Consider the following 23,870-nt stretch of genomic DNA (forward strand, 5'->3'; position numbering starts at 1 on the left):
GCTATTTTATTAGAGTGAACAAAACGCACCTCTCCTAACCCTTAACAGAAAAGCTGCAGGGACCAGAGAAGCCTGCAGGCATTTGACAGTACCAGAAAAGGTCACTATGGCAGCTTTCCTATACAAAGGCTGAAATCAAAGTACTAAGAAAGCACATTCTTGATTAGTAGGAAAGGGCATGTGAAGTCTGAACATGGTCTGGAAGAACAGGAAAAGATAAGTAGGGAAGAGGAAGGTACAGAGACCTACTCACAGACCAAGACTGCAATTCAGGGTTTAACATCACTGCAGTGTATGTCTCCACGTGTCTGCTGTATGAGTTGGTGGAAACGGCCTGTTACGAGAAAAATAGCAATTCCTCTCGTATGCAACAAGTCCTAGATTAAAACTACTGATTTATGCCACATACAGATCTCCCTCCAAAGAAACCTACTTCTTCCTATCTACATGGAACAGACTTTCAAAAGATTTTTGTCTGACAAAGTTTTTGGTTTTGTGTGAAAGTTTAATATTCTCAAGTTGTAATGACATAGTATAAAGAAGTCAAGGTAAAGGTTTTGTCTTTTTAAACATAAGGTCAGAGTGTACAGTCAAAGAAAGCTCTGCCATCACCTCAATACGGACAGTATTGTTTAAAGTGCAATTTAGTAGCAATTTTAAGACAGCTATTTCTTTTCCTGCAGCTGTTACCCCTGCTTTCAACAGCACTGGTACCACTCCACTGAAATCAGGTTCTGCCCAAGTGCCAAATCTCCATGGCTGAGGGTCCTTTGCTGGTATATTCATTGCAGTAAGAACTGTAAGAGCCAGAGGCAAGTCAGTGAGATTGAGAGAGCTCGTGAGATCATCATGGGAGGAATGAATCATCTGCCTTGGAAATATAAATGTTTATGATCACTGCTTCTATTCTGCACATATATTCTCAAGATACACAATTTTACAAGGGTGTTGATATTTATATAATTCCATAAATTTAGACAGTGCATTACAAACACAATATGTAGTTGTAGCCATAAATAGCAGAGCAGCAGGACTGAATTTTCAACTCTTTCTTGTTTTCTATACTCCACAAATGGGATGTGTGGCACAAGTTAAGGAACTAAAGAAAAGAAAATACAGCTATTAGGCAATAAAAAACTCATGTGAGTCTCCATATTTTAGATGGTGGAATGGAAGGCAAAACATCTACCAAAGAAAAAAAAAAATAAAACCAGCTCCCAACACTTAGCTGTAACATTACCATGACTAAAAGACAAAGAGCAGATTCTGAAGTGGAGGTTTTGAGAATAGATTATTTTCATGGCATGTTTTTGGTGTCAATGTGACAAACTAACACCTGCCTTCGACAAGAAGCATTTTGGCAAACAAGTGCACAATGTAATCAAAAGATTAAGCTTGTTTCTAAACCTTGGCTGATGCTTTTTTTTTAGTGCTCACAACATTATGGCTGTACACACAAACCCACAAAAAAACCAATCGCTAGGTGCTGTAGGAGCATCATATCAATGTACCAAGGAAGATATTCTTCCAGAAGGCCAACTAATAAATTCTCAATGCATATTAAAAAGGGACAAGCCAGTAACTCTTGGTAAGCTTTCTAAACTTAGTATTAAGGATTTGCTTCAAGAGTTAGATTTGTCAGGCAATAACTTTAACAGCAATTAAGGTCTTCGGCTTAATACTGGGTATCTGATGTAAACCAGCAACCTAGCACTGATGCAAGCAGTTACAGTATATTTATTTATTAATTTTGTAAAAAAGGCTTCTTGCAGCAGCCTGCACCCTTATTTCCATTTCTTGGCTCAATTAATAAATAATTCAGAGAGGAAGAGATTGCGTGGTGTAAGCAGTACTTTTAGAGGTCAGTTATATGTTACATTTAATTTCTTTATTTAACACTGGATATATTAGAATTATACTGGATATATCTTTTAACAGCTGAAGTAAAAAAATATGTGCACTGAATCATCATTTCAAAACTACACTGAAATACTTCTGGACACTCAAGATACACCAGACACACCAGGCCATGACTTCACATGAAGATCCCTCCTACCACAACACTACTTGGCTCTGGTGATGGACTGACACACATTTCATAAGAAGGTAAAACATTCAGAGCTCTGAAGCTCAGAAGTGAGGCTTTCTGCATCTACTCTAGAGAAGGTCATATTCTGTGCCACTGCTGCCTTTGTGTCATAGGGAAATGGAATTGCTGAACACGGATGCTGTTTTTCCAAGGAAATGGCCACCTTAGGCAGAACAGATCAGGAAAGTGGTTTTAACAGCTCTCACTGTATACTTTAATGATTTTTTGTTATACCGATGTCTTGGGTAGAAAATGTAAGCCTTTGCTTTACTGTCCACAACAGACATCCTCTACGGTGCTCCTTCACACTGAATTGATGGGGTTTCCCATGTGTCCTCATCTGCCAGGTGAACCATCTGTGAAGTCTGATCCATAAGTTCTTTCTCATCCTGGGCTATTAATAATGCATCTTCTTGTCCTCCTGCTACCTGAAGGTCAGAGCTACGGGAACAATTAGATTCATCGAGTTTGTCCATTGAAGACATTGTAGTTGTAGAGGACTGTTCAGTTGCTGTTTCAGCTTGTGGTTCAGTTTTAAAATGAAGTCCAAACATGTTATTTCTGATGAGGTATCGAACACACTGCAAAATCACATTCCTTTCATGTCGGATGTCCTGGGCCAGTAACTGGAAATAAAAGAAAGAGAAGATGATCTATTGCTCTGTAGCTGATACAAGATGTGTGGGTCTACTCAGTGATTTCCTACGTCTCTGAATTTAAATAGTTGGCTCTCAAACACAAGTCCTGGACACACAGGGCTGGAGACTGCCATACAGACACAGCAAAAGAAGGCCAGGTATTCTCTCCTTTGGTGCTTTCTCACCACCTGACTGGGGCTTTGGCAGAGTCAGCAAGCACATTTGATAGCTCTACCACTCAGTCTGCTGGGCTGGGCCATCTACAGGCTTGCTATCCCCTCCCTCAAATCAGCACACGCTGATCAGACCTCTTACTGCCCCAGTTCAACTCAGCAGCCAGAAAAAAACGAACCTGACAATTAGCAGCAAGTAGTGGGGTATTCCAGGATTTTATACTGTCTGAGTGTTTTTTTAGTGGGGTGTGTGTCAAAAACCGAGCAAGCTCAGCAAAGGGCACAGTACAGCAGAGAAGAGGTGGGTCCAGGCACCCAGAGGAGGCAGCAGGCAGGGAGCTGCCCCTCTGGGCAGAAGCAGGCTGTTAGAGCAGTGAAGGCTGGTTTGCTCTAGTGATAGAGGCTCATAATGGCCACAACTAGATGAAAGAGGATGAAAAATAGTCACATGCCCAAAGTACATGTTTAAGCATTGTTCTTTTAGCACCACTGAAGCAATAAGGCAGCTAGAACAAGCTGACATATATGGTGGTATCTTTGGATTAAGCTGTCATCTCAGTGTGCTCAGGCGGCAGAGAACATCACTGAATATACTTAAATACGAGGGATTTCCTTCCCAATTATCTGACTGTAGATTGAGATGACAATGTTCTCATATCATGGACTATAATACTAGGCCATGCATTCCAGTACTTCAGGTTAGCAAGTCTATAAGCATCTACTGCACTTTCTAAGTTATACTGTAACTGTAATTTAATATCCAATGCATTTTTAATTTAAATCCCCTATGAGTAAAAGATAAATACAAGGAAAGAGCATGTTTCATCAGGTACCAGATGTACTGTGGATTTAAACAGCAGTAACTGGTTTGGGCTATAATACACCAACCTTAATCTAGTAGCTTAAAGTGCTAGAGGCCTCCCTCACCTCCTTTAACCTCACTGAAGTTCATTTTGGTTGTAGGGGAAAAAAAAAAAAAAAGCTATCAGCCAGGGAGCTGAAGGAACTTTTGTCATTGCAAGTGTCAGCAGAATTAATACTCTGAACAAACAAAAGATTTGAAGCAAGTGGCTAAATCTGTAATTTCCTGATCATTTGCAAGAGAGCTGTATTACACATTGCAGGAGATCTGGCTTAGTTTGGCTTGAAACGTCACAAAGCAGCTTTTTTTGTTGTTATAAGTTTCAACAGTGTCTAACCAGCCACTTTTAAGTCTGCATATTTCTACTTAGACTAGCTGTTGAGAGGTGTTACAAGCAGCTGACAACTAAAATGAGCCTTCGGGAACCTTCCATCTGAACTAAGAGATGTCCTTTAGGGCAGAGAAGGGACAGTGTAGTGATGTTCTCTTTGTCTGACTGGGAGAAACTGCTGAATTCCCAAATGGACAAATTAAGGCACAGATGGGATGCACCATCACCCTATCAAAGACTGTATCTTTGTATTTTATTTTTTAATGTAGGGATGAGTATCAGTGGAGTGATACTACACAAGTTTTTTATTTTGTCAGCACAGAGAATGACTAAATACACATTACTATTTGCATGGCTACAATAAACATATTTTAGTAATGCTCCAACTCACTGCAAATGACTGCCAATAGATATCTGCAGCTATTCTCCTACCACCCCCCCTTTTATTTGGATGCATTCTGTAGAATTTCAGCCTTCCTCCCTCTCAAGGTTTTTACACACTGACCATTTCTGATGACACTGGAAGCCTACCTGCAAGCCTCAGGCACTCCTCTATGATTCACAGCCACAGTACACTTCCGTTAGCAACAGCTTTGAGCAACATTAAAGGGCAAAAAGCCCTCACTAAAACGCAACTTTAAAAATGGACTACACTGGCAAGCTTCAGCTCAGGCTTTCTTGTTTTGCCAGCTTCTCTCAGCATGTGGGACTTCATCTGACTTTCTTCCAGAGTTGTCACTGCTTTGATCACCAACAACTTTGAAGAGCAAGAGATAACAGCAACTGCATGCTTAGGGAGCTACACAAAGGACAAACACTTCCTTTTCAGTCATTAGGAACTTTAATTCTTGGCAGTGGTGGTGCTATGTGCTAAAAAGACTACCAAGGGATTTCTCCCACATCTGCAGCTTGGGATGTACCTTATCAGGTATCTCTTGCCTAAACATCCTGTGCTATTTCAGAGCCCTGATGGCAGCCACCCTGCCTTCTCCTGTGTTTTGCCCATACCAAGTTTTCCCTTGATGGGAGAGCTTTATGCTGACTATTTACAGAAGGCAGTCTACCTATCTCATACTGGTTTTGAGTAATAAACGCAATAAAAACTCCAAAATTTTGTTGGAGCTTTCTAAAGAAAGCCACCAATGTTTGTGGCCAAATAGGTTGCTTTGTGCTACCCCTACAAACCTCTTTTTTACCCTTCTGAGACACCAACCTGTTGCTCTTCAAGGTGCCAGTGGTGTCCTTTCCTCAGATTGATCTAAACACACCTACAGAGAAGAAACCCCTGTGCGCGCAGGTTGAAGCTCAACACCACTCTGTAGTTTAAGTCACCAACACACTTATCAACAAGGTCTCTTTGCATGTGGAAAAAAAAAAATTGTGTCTACTCCTTGACCAGAGGAAGGCAGCTGAATAGCAAAGCTGAGAGCAAAGGGAAGAAGATCAGAACAAGGCTGATGGGATTACACATAAACAAAACCCACTGGATACTACCACAGGGAAGGGAAGAGAGAGGAACAAAGGTTTCGTTCTTTGTGCAGCTCATGTAAGGCACATGATTGTCATCTCGTGCTCACCAGTCATTACCTGAATGCACACCAGGGTATTTCTATTTGTCTGTTTAAGCATCTACACCTTCTCCAAGTGAAACATTCACTATTTTTAAGACAGACCCTCTACTAACAGACTGCTCTAACTTCCCACAGGGAAGAAAAGAACCACTCACAAATAGCTCTACTCTTGCACAGGGGGCATTATTTTAGCACTAAGACTATTACCATTTCCAGCAGAGTTGGACGGCACTTTGGAAGGAGACGTAATGTTTTCTTGCCCCAGTTATCAGGCCCTCTGGGGGGACGTGCTTTTGAATTTGAGCTTCTTAACTTCGTGCCTGCATATTCCGGACGTTTTTGATTTGGGTTTTGACTCTGAGGAACATAAGTAGTTTGAGGCATATTTCTGAGCACAGCCTGGTTCTTCTCAGCTTTTGTTGCAGTCTTGACAGGGATTTCTTAAAAGAAAAAGAACACACTTTCATCTCAGACTTAAAAGCCTCTTTAACATGCTTATATCCCCACACATTGGCAGTTCGTTAGTACTATTCTTGCTTGCATAACCTCATGTGAAGGTGTTCAAGGTTTACTTGGAGGAAGGGAGGGGTTTATTTAGTTGGGGTTTTCTTTTTAAATACAAAGAATAATCTCTAAACATTCACAGAAATGAAAACAAGATATTTAAATTCAGCAACGTAAAAAGAAAAATAGAAGGAGTAAGAGCTGAATAGATTTTCAAACCTCTGCCTTCTTATAACTCATGAAGTACATTACTTCTGCTTCACATTATAGCTTGCTGCAAATTTGGCTGCTGAGAAAATCATAATACAATTAGGGCAGAGGATGCTCAAGTTCAACTCATGGCCTGCTAGATGCTCTCTAACTTTGGGTAGGCCATCCTGGGCAAGTAAGGCACAGTAACTATCTGCAAAAACAAGCAGCAGCAGCAATTCTTCACCATACACTGATGCATACAGTCAGAGAAGCACAAAAACTAGAGTTCGTAGTCTTACTGCAACACCCAGCAGCCTTCTACGGAAAAAGCCCTTAAGGACATGGAAATTAGTTCACAGGGTGAGCATAACAGCTTTTTCCTGGGACTATTCAAATATGATTTGAAGCAAGACTGAAAACAGGTTGCTTTTTTTTCCCCAACTAGGGGGAAAAAAGGTTTGGAAAATTCAATGACATGCAACCTAACCAAAGACATTTTATGCCTCCCCTCTCAACCCAGGACATGCTGCTGAGAAAAGGCAAGCAAAAAACCCACATGTCCTGCTTGCACAAGTCCACATCACTGCAGTGTGACATAGGGTAGAAAGGGCAAGGATGTGCTTCTACGAACCTTCAGGCTCGCTGTCGGATGCGCTGCCATAGTTGACCGACAAGGCACTAAGGGCAGAGGTCACCTGCTTGGGAACAACTGTCAGACCCAGCCTCCCATCTTCATCAGCTGTTTCGTCCTTGTCGGATTCTGCAGGGAAAGAAAAGGCAAGAAGGATTTTTTCCTAATAGTCCTGCATGCCAACAGCCAGCCTTGCTGCTAAACCCCCGTCTTGCCACCACACAAGCCTGATGTTGGGTACCATTGCTCAGCACCATGGACTGAGAGAAAAACCCCACATTTGTCTACCCTCTTCGGACATTTGCTGGCAAACTTGTGTCTCCGCTGGTTTATAGTCCTGCCAGCAACGTTACTGAAACAAAAAGTCTCCTGAACACAAGCTTGAGCTTTCTGCTTCTTTCTTCACATACCAAACATAATTATAGGTTTTATTATCAAATGTAGGTAAAGAGAGAGAGAGGATTTCATAATACATTTTGAAGTCTTGCTGGATTTAGTCCTTCTGGATTTAGTCCTGCAGACGCAGGGGCGTGGAGAAGGTTTTAAAAGCCAGTCAGGGGGAATTAAAAAAGAAAAAAAAAAAGGAGAATTCAGATCATTCATAGTGAGAATTGAAGAGCAAAGACATTTTTGGACAGTAAAAAAAGTTCATAAGGGACATTGAGAACCAAGCCTACAAATTAGACAATCTGTTTTCAGCAGTACTTCAGACCACTTGATACTTAAATCCCTGCAGAGCATTATGGATGCACATGTAAGCAAAGTATTATACTCTTGAACCACCCCAAAAGAGAATACTAGGAAGACAAGAGGCAAGCAGACCAAGAATACTGAATTTAAGGATACTAGGAAAACAGAGGCCTAGAAGAAAAAGATCTCTAAAAATAAAAATGCAAAATTGTGATGGCTTTAGTTTGAAACAAAGGATCTATATGAAGTAAAATGTTGGAAAGACTCTCAGGTAAACACTGCCACAGTTAGCAGGAAAACTAAGAAATCCTTTTTAGTAATACACCTGCAAACAAATTTTGTATTTTTTTTGAAATGTATGTATATATGCAGACACATCCCTCCCACTACTAAAAACCTTTTGAAAAACTAGCTTGTTGGTACTTCTAGAAAAAGACTGGTTGCAACCTTATTTTCACAAAGGAAGAGTTGTGCCCTTTCCCATCCCCTGTATGTCTAAGCCTGCCCTGCGGGAAAGCTGCTTCACACTTCTAAGAAGATTTTACTGAAATTAACAGTTCTCAGATCATTATTTTGAAAGCACAAATTTCTCTATTCTCTTTTAATATAACATTAGAAATTGGCAATTTGATTAATTGGAACTCATGATTGGTAAAACAACTTTTTGATAAATACTCAGGTAATTTATCTAAACTACTTACCTGCTTCTTTTTACTTTTTGAGAAAGGTCAATTCTCTCTGATTTAGTAATCATGCCAGTTTGCAATTACATTCGCAGCTCATGCCAAATTCAGTGCATTTTTCTAATGGAGAACATATAGCACCTGCATATACTTATGCAATTATAAAGTACCTTTTACTTCCACTTATTTTGATTCATTGCTGCTTTTCTTCTATCTCGTCCAAAAAGCTGAGTGTATACTGTGGTTGGATGTCTTTTCTTTTTATTTTTGTTAAATTTTAAATATTTACCCTTATTTTCCTTTTTATAAAATTAGGAAAACACATTTACTGGACTGCATTTTCTCTTTGAGAGTAACATATTTGGAGGAAGCATTATGCACTACTGAGTACAACTGCCTGTTTCTGGTCAGTAGATTCCTCCAAGTTTTACACCTGACAGGTTCATCACCTTACCTTGTTTCTGCTTATAAATCAAGAGGAAAATTCTGTTTTCTCATCTTCTATTCAATTCCTTAGCTTAGAAGATACTAGTGACTAAACAGAACTTGAGTAAATTCATTAATTAAAAAATACAAGGTTTAAATACTCCAGAAAAATGTCATCTCATCATGGCTAGGCTCTGCAAACGAAGATTTGGGAAGGGCTCTACCCACGTTTGTTGCAAGCGCGCTGGTGGCTAAAAAGGCCAATACGAGATAGACGTGTCCGGTTGCACCAGAAAAATGTACCTCTACAGTAAAATCATGGATTTCAGTTGTATTATTTTTTTAAAAATTCTACTTAGTTATATTGCAGTTTTTATTATCTGTTCTGGCTACATTTCTCAGTAGTCTAAAAAGCTGCAAACCAGGTTTAATAATGTGTAATAAGCAAGTACTACATTCCTTTTCTGCCTATAGTAACAGAAGTTACTAGCTGTACTTTGGTATAATTAGACCTTTTATCATTAAGTAAAACACAGATGCTGCGGGGAAATACAGATATATTTAAGCATACTTAAGTTTCCCAACATGCAGAGATTAGTGCAATAAACAATTTGCATGGGGATGCTGAGTTCTTTTTCCCACTAACTGAAGATTATGTTTTCAAGAGGAAAAACTCAGCAAACATCTTTCCGGGGGATGTATTCTACACTTGTTGCTAAAAATAGCTAGACTATAAGTCAGCTTACATGCCATATTCTAAGAGTACTGCACCACTGCTGATTATATTATAAATAATTATATCTGAAGAATTTATATTGCTGCCAGCATGTGGAAACAAGACATGCTCACCAAAAAAACCTCCCAAAAACTAAGCAGCAATACTTCAGAGAACACACATATGGAGAATATCAAGAGTAATAATACGACAAAGAACAGAATTATAAGAAAAATACTGACATTTTAAGTAATTAATTTAACTCATACAAGGAAATCTATTTGCTTTCACATTCTAAACACTGTTATTTTCAAAACCACAAAGGAATATTTAATAGTCTTTAAAAAATAATTTGACTGCTGAAGCTTTATTCTTCTTCTAGCTTTCTAAATAATTTCTTATTTTACATGTAAGTTTAGCAACTTAAGTTGGTGTATGTCTTTTACACTATTATACGGTATTTACAACAGAATGTGTAATGCTGCACACAAACTTTATGTCAGACTTCCAAAACGGCGACTAGCAAGTAAAAGTTTTAGCATTTAAACTTAAAGCAACTATTTAAAATAAAAGTTCTCCAAGTTCCTTCATCTTACCAACTTCACCATTTGCCAGAAGACCGAGAGGGTCCACGTCCTTCTCATATTCTTGACCCGCCAAAGTCTCTTGTTTTTCATGTTCCTTTTCATACGTGCTGTTTTCTGGTCCATTAGCTTCATTTTGAGTTCTATGTACATGATAATCCCCACCATTTTTCCTAAATTTCTTCCAGAACGGGCGCCATTGTCTTCTCCTGTGTCTTCCTTGATGCCCATGAGCCTCTCCGTTTTCTGGAGGTTTCATCATCCCCTTCATTTTGCTGGAGAACAGAAACATAAATCTCAATACAAATAATAAGCTATGAGAATAAAATCAGTTGATGTAACCAAACGGCTCAGGCCCACATTTAGGGTTCAGCAACACATAATGATGGCAGGACTTACACCAGCTCTGCTAACATATGGTGACAGACCAGACAGGCAGTCACAGCTCATCTCATTGGTTGGGTAATGTGACAATGCTGGAACCTGAATGAACAGTTTGAAGTTCGTGACTTTTAGTTTTTAACAAGGCTAAGGGTACACGGGCTAAGCAAGTTCCTTGATCATCTGCAGTGGTGTTTTCATTTCAGAGAACAAAGACGACAAGTATTCCCCTGACTTAAGCATTTAAGTAATTCAAAACAGCAGGAACATGAAACGAAAAGGAAAGCATCTACTCTAAGCATACTTCCACTGCTGAAGTCTCCTTTTTCTGGTTACAGCTCAGAGAAGCATCTTGCTGCACCAAATCCATTCAGCCATCTGACACCATCAGCTGCAATGATTACCTACTCTTGCCTGCAACTAATATGCCATTCATCTTTTCCATTCCAAGGAAAAGGAATAAAAGAAATGTCTATCAAGGTAAGGAATTTTTAAAAAACCTGAAACAAAGGAACAGGTCCTAAAATATAGGAAAAGCACAGCATGCTGGTTCCACTTATCTTCCATGGTTTCATAATCTTCCAGGTTATCCTATAAACACAAAACATGTTTATAGGAAGATACATGGAAAGCTTAACAAAGTCATTTTTTGACTTTGTTAAACTCTAGTCAAAGTCTGTAGATACAAGAATAAGCGTGACGAAGACAGAAAAGACAACCTAAATTTCCTGAAAACAGTTGTTTTCAAGCAACAGAAACTTAATTCACCAAAACAAGACTGGAACTAATATCACTACATTACAACAGCAAAAACCACAAGATCTACTTTCCTGAATGAGCCCCATGGTTCATTCTGACCAGTACTACTTGCCTTAGCCTGACCTGCAGCATGGCAGAGGTCCTATTATCCCTAGTCAACCATGAGCCTCATGCTGTGGGATGCTGTATTGACAAAGGACTTCTTTTGGTTTGTCTTCATTCTGACATCTAAAACAGTCATTTGGTACCCCCATCCTTACTGAGTTACAAGAAACAGTGTATAACCACACTTCATTCACATCTTCCACCTATGCAATTTTTCTAGGCTTCCATCATACAGCCCTTCCAAGCCATCCACTACTTTGCTTGCACAGAAATGTTCCCATTACCAGCATTGCTCACTTCTATGCTTTTCCAACTCAATTAACTCCTTCTTGAGAAGAGAACATGGCCTGTCATAGCAGTCAATATGACTTTATGTCACACCAAAACCTATTTATTTTTACTCTCCAGTCATTTCACAACAGCACCCAACACTAATTGCTCAGCCCTGATAGTGTCACCCACCACAGTACAGTGCTCCTGTGGCACAAGTAGCAAGCCACTGCCTTCCTGTGCATCAGTCTCTCATCCACAAAAGATGGCTAATATTAGCTCCCATAATCAACTCCATCTAGAGAGAAAACTGCATTTCTGAATTTGTACAACCAGGCTCTAAATTCAGCATGTTGTTGTATAACCTAAAAGATATTGAGCAAATATAGGTGTTGTCCTTGACCAAGGATTAAAAACAACATTTCTAGTTGTTTAAAGTTCCCTGGGGCCTCAAACACCTAGAAAGAAACCCCAAAGTCACAAACATCAGCCTGGCATCTGTCTTCTACCATTCACTCATGAAAGATATACTGCTCTTCACTTCCCATTCAGAGGGGACAGAGAGCCATGCGCTATTACTCTGATGTTGCAAGACACCAGACAGACTTTCAAAGTGGTCCTTCTGCATCTCTGATCTTACACACAAGGATACTGAGAATTAGCAGTTGTAAAGCACTTCAGAGATCCACAAATGGAAAGTGCCACAGAAGTGTTAAGCATCCAATCTTTTCTAAATCTTACTTAGCCATTTGCTTTAATAGTACAGCTTGCACAGAACAAGCTGTATTCTGTTTATTGCCTTGGGTATCAGTAAATTTGCCAGATAAGCACCAATTCCAGAATCTTTACTGTTGATATACAAAGCAGAAATGACAACTTTTGGACAGTTCATCAAGTCTATACTGCTAGCAGCTCAGGGGAGGGAGAGGAAAAAAAGAGGAGATTTCTAGAATCAACCAGAGTAAAAGGTCACTAAGTGAAAGCAAACAACCTATAATTTTGAGGGCTTTTTTTTTCCTAAACAATTTTCCCGATATAAAGCTCCTAGCAAATGTAATAGCATGGAATTGCTGACAGACATTTAAGACTACATAATGCATCTGACTCAGAGCCACAGGAGTTAGCAAATAAACCTGCAGACATCAAACAGTTTGTTACTGTGACAAGGAAAATTCATCTTTGCTCATAAGAATCTCCAAAGATAATATTACATATGTTTGCAGCTTTAGTCTCAAGGCCTAGGTTTGGTTTCCTGGGTCCAAAGCGCTTCTGCAACTTTATATTCTCTGAAAGAAGTTTTACTTCAGTCTTCTGTAAGTCTTTCCTTCCAAAGTTATGAAAGGCAACCGGTTGGAAGGGGCAGGTAAGTGTTGGATTTTCTGAAGTCCATGCTGCACCAAGGTAATTTGCACTGTCAACATTTAACAAATTAAACTAGCTTCTTATTCTGCACTAGTTCAACCACTTTATCACGGTGCAAGTTTTGTTTTGTTTGGCACCATCGCCCATAAAAAAAGAAAAACCTAGGCAAGCCCCAGCTTCACTTCCATGCAGCAGCAAATGGCACTTAGCAAGAGCCCCTTAGGACTGAGTCTGCTCCTGCCTTCCAGCACAGTCATTCTAGTTTAAACAAGTGATATTTTAGGAATGTGGCTCATTATAACACTTTTTTAAAAAAAAATCTTCCCACAGGTACTAAATGAGAGCTAATGAAGCTAGTTGGTTCCACGTAACAATGATACTGAAGGAAGAGAAAAGAACAAAACCGTACCGGAAAGTAATTTAGAAGGGAGAGAATGGATAAAAATCCATGACGAGAACAATGGTAGCAGACAGATAAGAAGAAAGAAGCAGCACTACTTAATTAATAATGAAAACTTTATGAAAATAAAGTTAAATCTTTCTCCCCTTTTCACTTGATTATTGATTTATCATCTGAAAGGAGAGATTAAGAAGCTAAATCTGCCCATAAAATCTCTCCTGGCCATTTTCAGGCATTAAAGGATTAGACCACGTGGATTTATGATGCTGCATGAATTTTGTCCCCATTACTACTATTTCAGAGACCAAGGTTATGCTGATCTAATGAATGGCCACTAGAATGTGGTTTTCTCAAATAAGCCTGAGTACAGAATTAAGCAAGACTATCAGATTTTTAATACAGTTACTGTTTCATTTAACTGAAGTGGACTTTGAAGCACCATGAAGTAAACAAAAGAATATTACATCTGCAGTTTGTCACATGACTTGTCCTCTATTAAAGGGCAGCTAGATTGTGTATACAGTGGAAGCAGTAAATTCTGGGAGACCACAGTAAGAGAGCGCACTTGTGAAGGAGGAAAGCGACAAGCTTGGTTCAAAACACTTACCCAAACTGTTGCGTAGTCAGCACTTCTCCCCTTTCCTCCTTCTGCGCCTGCATCGCCTTCTTCTTTTCAATATTGGCCAATGTAGGAAAGTTCCTAGAAGAAAAAAAAATTTTCACTGGCTTTTAAAGGATTCACTGTACTTTCTCAATTCCCCCTTTACCAAACCAGCTTCCTCTATAAACATTACAGATTTTTTAAACCCTTAATGGAACTTTAACAGACTGTTCCTCTCTTAAAAAGGTACCGGTGGGGAAAAGAAACCCAAGTGCATTTATGTTTACACATCCAGATTAAAAAAGAAAAAACAAAATTATCATGCTTAGAATTTACCAACCCATCAAACAAGCTACAGACAAACAGTTTGGTTACAGTCATTGACTTTCTGCTTGTTCCAGTACATAACAGCATCATTTGGTCCTCCAATTTTATTTTTACAGAGCTTCAACTGGATTATTTGAATGACACTAAAAGGCACAACATGCTTTTAGTAAACTAACTGCCACGTTCTTGTAATATTAAAAAAAAAAAAGTTATAGGAACAGCTTCTGGGTGCACAAGTTTCCTTTAATGTGACAGTTTGGGAAAAGAACACGAGTTTACTCTCAAGCAATATTCAGCATCATGGCTGCACACTGACCTCTAGTTCACCAAAATTACTGCCTCTTTTTAATTCCAGCTTCAAGAAAAATTGCTAAGTCATGCAGATCAAAAGAAATCTACTGTTATAACCATCTCCCAAAACATCCCTCTCTTCCGTTCCCCACCTCCCTTAAAATCCTTTCCTACAGAAAAATGCCACACTGGTTTTAACATGCAAAGACCATAGAGCAGGCTTTTTACCACCAAAGCCCAAAAATGGCTACAGTAGTTGCTCTGCAAACATTCGTTAGCTAAATCTCAGTGCTTTGAGATAAAGATGGTAAATGAGAAACACATGCACATAGTCCCCCAGCTTCTGGATGGAAACACAAAGTATAAATATTTGATGTCTATTAAAATGGAGTAAAGAGGAACTCAGAACAGCTTCTCAATAGCTATCAAAAAAGACACATATCTTTCTTTAAATATTTAATCATATCACACGCATTTTCCCCATTTTACAGCATGAATGCTAAGTGTCACATTGATTCAAGACAGCTTCAACCACATACCAAGGGAAAAAGAGAAGCATTTTCTATGAGACAAACCTAAACACACTACAGAACTTGTCTCCTTAAAGAGGATTTGAACACGAGCTGTCAACATCTATTTTCATTGGATTTCTCCCAGAAATCCGCCATACAGCTCAAGTGAGCACAGGGATGGGATGCTTTATCTCTGCTCTTCCCTGTTAGTTACATTTGTTCATCCCTGTTATAACACTCGCAGCACACAACAAATATGCAGTGAACTCTTTAATCTCAAGAGCTTCGCATTGACAAAGATTTCTGTGCTTGGCACCTCTCCATAGTTTTGGAATAAGGTGCTTTCCTTCACACATATAAAGGCTCGCAGGAGCAGAGTGAGTTATAAAATAAGTAGTTGTGCTCAAAAAACCCCCAAGCTTGTCATAAAAATGGGGTTTTTTTTTCAAATATAAGGGAAGACCCTAAATCCTAGAACAAAGGAGTCTTCAAAGTGCTCCAGTACTTATGCTGATTAAGGACATATTCAGACATGCTCTTGCAACATGATTTGAGACACGAATGCCTCCCACTTTCATTCCTATGAGTTACCACTCCCTCCACCAAGCCACCGTTATGGACTGCACGAAGGCTTTCAGTGCGATTCATTGCCAAGATCGACAGATTTCTCCCAAACCACCCTTCCAGTTGACACAGGCAGTAACTAACAGCTGGCGAGAGCTCAAGTCGCAAGTCCAAGCACACCCGCAGGAGCACATCTGAAGGCACCTGTGGTGGCTCTGTTTATTTTCTCCAACTCTTTTTACTCACTCGTGCAGAAAATGTACCTATTGTGAGAGCACACGTGCAATGTTTCATTTCATTCACAATGAGCGACTTTATTCTTCCATCTAAGGACTTGGTGGGCAGTAAGCTCTAGATGTTTGAATCCGCAGGTCCTCAGCCGAGGTCTGTGGTAGACTGGGTTTACTCCTCCCCAGGTGCTCTGTGTTACAAGGCTGGGTTAAGCCCAGTAGTGGGTCATAGCAGGACCTAGTGGGCCAAGTCAACTCCAGCTGACCTTGCAAAGATCAAATAGTCCAAAGAGGCCTAGACCAAAGTTACCCACCCACTCCAACGTACCAGCCCCAGTGCAATTCCAGAACTCATCAGGTACTGCAGCTCCCGTACAAAGAGGTCTGTGTACCTCCTAGCAACGGCTAGATCTACTCATGGAGGCAGGGAAATTCAACTGGACCCTATGTGAAGGTAGATGCCTACAATGGAAACATTATGGTCTTGAGGTAAAGGTTTATGGTAGACTTTGTAAACTTCACTATCTAAAGGACAGCCACAAAGTACTCAAGCGAGATCAAAAATCAAAAAGAGGAATTTAATCTTTTTATATATAGAATTCTTATTCTGGAAGGTTAAATTTAGGAAGACTGCTTCTGAACATAGGTGTGACAATGCAGAAGGAAGAACCTATACTGACTGAATCTCTCCACATAAAAGGCCATGTGTTTAAACACAATGAGCTGACTAGGGTTTGAACCCTTCGAAGATGGCATGCCCTCCTCCTTCCCTAAGGAAATAAGGTTCTTAAAATGCTACCTACAAACATGACTGAAGTAGAAAAACTAGCCCAGCGCTTATGTCCTGCAAACAGCTTGTCAGAGCTTGAATACAAACAGCTTCATCAGTCCCCACAAAGGCTTTACAAACCTAAGCAACTTACTGTAAAAGAGAGTTAAACCAGGAAGTGATGGTCTGGCACGGCAGATTTCATGAAACCAGAACTGCCTGAGAGGTCAGCCCTATTTCAGATCAGCTGCAGTTTCCAACCATAGACACTTCTTTAATCCAAATTGGAAGTTTTTCAGCATAAATTGTCAAGATAACACCAGAAAACTGGTTTTCAAGCTGAGTATATTAGATATATACCAACAAAGTGAGACATGCAGGTAAAGGTTACCCTAAGCTTCCAGAGACAGGGAATGATGACATTGAACATAATCACTAATGTGTTTTAGTGAATAGATTTTTTATTTCAATAAGTGACTGCACTAGCCAGAGCCATACATTCTTTTTATCTTGCTCACATAAACATCAGAGTAAACTAGCTCTTAGCAAGCAGTGAAAAAACAGAGCTTTGCCAATGTCTAACAGAAAAGAGACCTGTTTCTATAGCAGTTTACACAATGAATTTCTGAGTCAAGAGTTACACAAGTTTAACTTAATAGGAACAGCACTGTGATCAAAATGCCTCAGTAATCTGAGCTGATCTTAATTGCATACGCACAACCAAAGGGGGACATGGATAGCAAAGGGGACATGGATAGCCCAAAGGAAACAAAGAGACCCAAGAGAAAGTTGAAAAAATCTTGGTTTAACTGTCCCACATCGGATTTTACCATGTTAGCTGAGACAGATTGCTAATCCATCCCTGCAGATCAGAGTAAACTTTATTGTATCTATGCTTACCTTGATCTACTGACACATTCCTTCTACTTTGCTTTGCCTTCTCTAATTTACCAGGTGCTAAGAAATTATTTTTCATATTACATATTTAACTACTATGAATGCAACACCAGGAAGGATTCCAAGCTACTCTAGAATTATCATTATTCAACTAGAGAACCACAAATTAATTAAAAGTGATGTGGTTAATGGTACTGGACTTCATTCATTAAGCACATGCTCAGCCTATGAGATATATTGCAAGGAAATACAGCAGACAATCCCTATCTGAACAAACAAACCCCAACAGATTAAAGAAAGTGGGGGAGGAGGGGAGAATTTACAAGCAACACACAAGATGACGAAAATCTTCCAGTGTTGTATTAAAACCTAAGCAACAGCACATTTAATGATTTGCTGTAACACTAGAGCAGCCTTGCCACATTCTTACTAATAACCTTTGCTCAAGAAGAGTTGGTGAGAAACAGATGGGCTAGCAGACCCAGATCTCACTTGGGAAGAAGGGAAGACAGCACTATCCCATTCTGACACATTAAGGAAATGTACTGCAGATAATTCCCTTTAAGCTCACGTTTAAGAAAAAATATGCTGAAAACAGCACATTTCTCAACATTTGTAAAGGACAGGACAAATCAAAACAAGAAAAGCTGATGTCAGACTTAGCAACCATCTGTCTGCAAAACACAGGGAAACCCTAAGATCCCACGGAACTTTATCTCTATTGCTGTTTGCTTAATTAGATTGCTTGGCTCAGCAGGTTCAACAGGGAAACAGCATTCCAGCCCAGCATACTTCACCAAGAGATACTCCTTATCATCTCTTCTCCTTCCGCTACACGAGTAAGGCTGCACTTTAAACACAGGCTCTATCTAGAAGATTTTAAGCAGGATATACAACTGAGCAACACAGCAGCTAACTAAGAAGAAAAATCTCAACTCTGTAAGTAATTATTTACAACGACCGAAAGAACAAGCAAGACAGGATGCAACATGGAAACATACATGTTAAATCACTGCAATTTAATTAGAAACAAACTACTAATGACCTAAAAAGATTCATTCTTAGCTCTGACTGGGGCTTCTAAAAAGAAAAAGATTTTTTCCTGTCACCATAAGCCAAGACTGCTTAATAGCTCAGACTCCCTCTGGTGTCCTTTTTTTGTGTACAATGCAATGTTTACTGCACGTCAACAACAGACCTTCAGTACTAAACTGATGCTTTGCTGGCGACCCAATTAAAGCTTCACAAAAGTTCCAGATGGCTTTCTCTCTCTGCCTGTCCCCATCCCCCTTTTTTTTTTAATTAAAAAAGGAAGGATGCTCATACAGCTTCCTTGCTGTACAAAGAGTAACAAAAGCCACCCAGGTAGTCATTCTATACCCATCCGTCACGGCTAAATAAGATGCCCACAGAAGGCTTGAGGTACCAAAATAAGGCACAGCACTACTCCATCTAGTGGTTTGGCTTAGACAGTCCTAATCCCATTTCGCCTTTTTCGGTTGGTGGTTGTGACCACAGGACTTTATTTCCTTTGATTTCACTGCAGTGCTGCAAGCAAAGGCTTTCAGCAACATTGTATCACAGCCAAATTATATTAATTTATAAAAAAGCAACAGTATCTACCATGAGATTCTTTAGAACCTCAGCAAAACCATCTCAAGCAGAGCATCACCCTTATAATTAACTGTAAATAAAGGCTGCTGTGACTCACAGCACCCACTCTCTACATAAACAGTATCTTAATCACGATTGTACACTCAATTCCCACTTCGCTAATGTTCTAGTAAACAGTAGAGCACATACTGACATATACACCTTAAACATCACACTTAAACCTTAGAATCAACCACTAGACAGGAACTCTCCTGAACACCCCAAAACAAAAAAGTGTATCAAAAGTTGAAGATGAGTAGCAAAGACTCACTCAAAAACTGTACATGAGTACTGACCTTTCTCCTTGGAGCTACTATTAGAAAATTAGATGTAGGCTCCTGAAAAACACGACAGCAATATGCAGACTGAAAGCAAATAAAAACCAAGCCCTCACATATCTTTTGAATAAAAGGAAACCCTGGAATGAAAACTAACCTAACACTAAACTTGCCCTAGCTCATCACCACTGATCTAGAAATTAAATTTGTATCACAACCTACTCTGCATATAGGACTCCTGCTCAGAGAAACAAAACTCATGCACTGATCAGTCATGATCAGAATATAGTCATGCAAGACTATATTCTAAATCACGAACAGAAGTGAGGAAAGCCTACAGTATCTTTCACCTGATGGAAAAGGGCAGATTTTAATTTGTTCAGTTCTGAGGAAAAAAAAAGTCTGTGAGATAAGGTCTATGGAAGTACAGTATAAATTTTTAAACACTTCAGTCCTGCTCAACAGAAAAAAGTTATAAGCTTTTACATTTGAGAAATTACGAGAAATACTGCATACAGAAGAACTTTACCTTGCACCCTATATACAATGTAAGTTACACTACCTGAGACAATATCACTCATTGATGCTGTTCTCTTTCAGTAGAAAAGCGTCAAGCAATGCAGAAAGTCCTCAAAAATTAGGAAAACTCCCTGTTGCAGTCTACTGGGACAACTTAAGCTGTGGAAATCTGCACACAGCAGGACAGATTACAATTATAGTCTGTACAACAGTTCCAGATTTTTTAACTATTAGAAAAACACCACATAAACACACATTTTGACTTAAAATGTGATCAGTGATCAAGCTAAGAGGAATAAGACATTCACCTAACCTGGGGTACCAGATCAAACATCTGGGAAAGCTACCTCTTCTCAGCTGATATTTGGCCTTCTATTATAATACTACAAATTATTATAGTCTCTGCAGCTCACACTCTTCTGCCTAAGGCATTCTAACACAGCTTACTACTGCAGGAGTTTTGCAGGGTCAGTGGAACAGCACAGCAGCAGCAAGTACATGCTGCTATTGCCCTTCATCTGTCATCTAATGATTGCATGGGGAAAATCCAGTAAAACACATTCATAGGCCACAAGTCTTACCTTTTTCTTTCTTCTCTCCATCTAGCAATCTCTTCTGGACTATCTAATTTTATTCTTTTAGCACCCGGTGCGTGTGCCTAAGGAAGAAGTATTCAATGGTGTTTAAAAGGGGAAGGAAAAAAACAGGAAAAAGGAAAAAAAAAGGCATCATTATGTCAGCTATAGCAGTATCACACTGTTTTCACCTCCAAAAGTGGTGACACTGCACACAGCGATGACAAAATTAATCCATTAAAAAAAAAAAACCACGTAGTTTTCAACATATTTTCATCCACTTGCCTTAAAACACATTCTACTCAGAGGTGATATATTTTCTTTCCAGATGAACGAAAAGAAACCACTGAAGAATGAGAAAAGGGACTATGGTAAAGATGGCATAGACTCGTTTTGGGCCCAGAGGGATACCTACGTTTTTCCAGTGTATCTGAACTATCTTCTCATGTGCACTGAAATTGCAACCTTCTTCTGTGCACTGCAAGATAAGAGGGTGAACTTAAAACACACCAAATTACACAGACTATGAACAAGCATTTGAGCACACTTTTAACAAACTCATTGACAGATACCTGCACGGTTTATTATACAGAATGTTTAAGCTACTCAGGTTCTAGACAAAGGCAACCGTAAAAACAGTAACAAGGGATAACATGCTTTTAAATATAATCTGATTTTAGAATAACCAGTGCAGCCAACGTATCTGATAACTGGAGAAAATGTGAAGTTTACCTAAGGGAAAAATTTGCAAGACACTCCAATTTCAAATTCTGATACTTCTTTGTGATAAAATGTTTTCCACACAAAAATTGCACATGCTATACTGATATCAATGAATTAATTGCTATCACTTAGCAATACTTCAGAAGAAAACATTTAAAAATACTTCAGTAATAAAACCAAAAATACAACTAAAACCTCCCTTACACACAGCATTCAGAAAAAAGTCCTCCACTACTACTTCACACAGCTCTGGAATCTCTTTGCTAAGTCCTCCATTCACAGAGTGACTACAGCTAACCACTTATCAGGCAGAAAGTTTAAAATCAAAATGTGAATGAAAGAAGCCAAACTCTTCAACCTGTTTATGCTGTGAAATATGTTCATCATACTTCTCCTGGTTTTGATAGCCACGGTCACAGGTATCACAATAATGAGAGAAAACTGGCTCTTTTTTCTTTTTGGTCTGGAGAAAAAAAAAGAAATAATCTCAAGATTGCAGTTACAAGATACTTCTATTTTTAATTAGTTGCGAAGCACTATCATGAATATTTTTGTTAATAAAGCCATCAGTTACACATTTCAAAAGTTTCAAAGATAAGCTAACATGAAGTGAAAGTTAAGTTCAAATCACTTATCTCCTAAATAAAGTGCGCTGCACTCGTCTCTTCCACTACCACCTTTCAATCAAGTACTTCTGCAAATGCACCAGGCTAGCACAGACTTACTGAGGGCTGTGAGGCAAACTAGGCTACAGCTCTGAGTCTCTTCCCTATCAAGACAGACTATGACTGTCCCCACATGACATGTACTAGTTCAGAGGGTAGCACAGATTTTTCCTTCTCCCACTACACACATCAGTGTCATCTGGTTGTCTGGTCTATACAATATCACAGAGCGTTAATGTAATTTAGGCACTCAGGCATCAGCACAGTAAGGGCGTTTCTAACATAAACCCGTGTTAGAATTTGCTTGAAATGTATCTTTCAAGAGGCTCAATATTTACACACTGTCATATGTAAGGGCTGGCATATTAGACAAGAGTATGGGATCTCTATAGCACCATGGGGCAAGACCCCCAACACTGTCACCGTCACAGACTGACAAAATGGTTTGGGTTGGAAGGGATCTTCAAAGATTGTCTGGTTCCGACCCCCCTGACATAGGCAGGGGCAATCTTCCACCAGATCAGGCTGCTCAAAGCCCCATCCAACTTGGCCTTGAACACTTCCAGGGATAGGGCGTCCAGAATTTCTCTGCACAATCTGTGCTAGCCTCCCATCCCCTTCATGGTAAAAAAAGTCTTCCTTACATCAAATCTAAAACTACTGTTTCAGTTTAAAACCATTACTCTGTATTCTATCGCTACAGGCCCTACTACAAAGTCTGTTCCCATCTTTCTTGTAAATCCTCTTGAAATACTGAAAGGCTGCTATAACGTCTGCCTGGACCCTTCTCTTCTCCAGGCTGAACAATCCCAACTCTCCACTTGTCTTCACAGGAGAGGTGCTCCAGCCCTCTGATCATTTTTGTGGCGCTCCCCTGGATCCGCTCCAACAGGTCCCCTTCTCTCTTGTGCTGGGGACCCCAACCCGTACCTTTGGCTTATTATTTTCTTCTGGACGTTTACCAAATGCAGGGACTTGCTTGCCTTGCCGTTTCTGGGAGAAATTACCATTTCCACCTTTGGAACAGGGAAAAAAAAAAGAGCCATTTATACATACAGCTGGTAAAACGTCCCTCCTCCCTCCTACTACCTCGGTGGGCCCACTGAAGGGTCTAGAGAGGACAGAAGAGAGAGGGAAGAGATGAGAGAGGGTTGCATGACTAGCATGCTTGGAGGGTCCTCCACCCCCCAAGGCTTCAGGACAGCCCCAGGGCTCCTGCCTATGTGGGATGGGAAGGAGTCCAGAGACCCACGGGACGACTTCTCCCACGTCCCTCACCTGCATGCGGGCCCTGCGGTCGCACTCCAAAGGCCGGTGGGTGCCAGGCAGCGGGGGATGTGTAGTTATTAGGGGGCAGGTAGCTCTTGGGCTGTGAGTAGCTCTCGGCAGGCGGGTACCGCTCAGGCTGTGGGTAGTTCTGAGCAGGTGGATAGCTCTCGGTGGGCGGGCAGTAGCCCTCAGGCTGCGAGTACCCTTCGGGCTTTGGGTAATTCCCAGCCTGCGAGTAGCTCTTGTCAGGCTGGGAGTAGCTGTCGGTGGGAGGGCAGCTCTCGGCAGGCTGCGAATAGCTCCTGGCAGGAGGATAGCTCTTGGGCTGCGAGTAGTTCTCGGCGGGCGGGTACTTCTCGGCGGGCTCTGAGTAGCTGTCGGCGGCCTGCGAGTAGGTGTCGGCGGCCGTGTAGGTGCTGGGCGGGAAGCTGTCGGGAGGTGGGTATCGCCCGGGCGGCGGGAAGGGCCCGGGGGCAGCCCAGAAGCTCGGCTCCCAGGGGGGCGGCGGGCAGAAGAAGGGTGGGGGCATTCCTGGTGGAGGGAGCCCCGGCGGGGGCGGCGGGTACCAGGCGAAGGGGTTCATGCCGGGCCGGAGCGGCAGCTCGAACGCGGCCCCTGCCCCGCGCTCCGA

General features: G+C 40.5%; 1 protein-coding gene across 1 annotated transcript; it reads right to left on the bottom strand.

Annotated features, from left to right (window-relative positions):
• Positions 1 to 484: 484 nt before the first annotated feature.
• Positions 485 to 23,859, bottom strand: NUFIP1 (NUFIP1, FMR1 interacting protein 1). The gene is made up of 10 exons (XM_017815180.1): positions 23,249 to 23,859; positions 22,901 to 22,986; positions 21,664 to 21,768; positions 20,998 to 21,060; positions 20,589 to 20,665; positions 13,974 to 14,066; positions 10,102 to 10,364; positions 6,992 to 7,120; positions 5,872 to 6,104; positions 485 to 2,715 (listed from the first exon to the last, which is right to left on the bottom strand). Exons 1-10 carry the CDS (start codon positions 23,820 to 23,822, stop codon positions 2,380 to 2,382), a joined length of 1,959 nt encoding a protein of 652 aa, XP_017670669.1. The 5' UTR covers positions 23,823 to 23,859; the 3' UTR covers positions 485 to 2,379.
• Between the last annotated feature and the right edge of the window lie 11 nt (positions 23,860 to 23,870).

This window comes from Lepidothrix coronata, unplaced genomic scaffold, assembly GCF_001604755.1.
Source record: "Lepidothrix coronata isolate B3197 unplaced genomic scaffold, Lepidothrix_coronata-1.0 Scaffold48, whole genome shotgun sequence".
NCBI lineage: Eukaryota > Metazoa > Chordata > Aves > Passeriformes > Pipridae > Lepidothrix > Lepidothrix coronata.

Excerpts from the sequence above, each read along its gene's own strand:
- NUFIP1 (XM_017815180.1), bottom strand. The coding sequence starts at position 23,822 with ATGAACCCCTTCGCCTGGTACCCGCCGCCCCCGCCGGGGCTCCCTCCA. Across the intron at positions 22,987-23,248 it reads ACCGCAGGGCCCGCATGCAG|GTGGAAATGGTAATTTCTCC; the intron begins GTGAGGGACGTG and ends CCTGTTCCAAAG. Across the intron at positions 21,769-22,900 it reads AAGAAAATAATAAGCCAAAG|ACCAAAAAGAAAAAAGAGCC; the intron begins GTACGGGTTGGG and ends TTTTTTCTCCAG.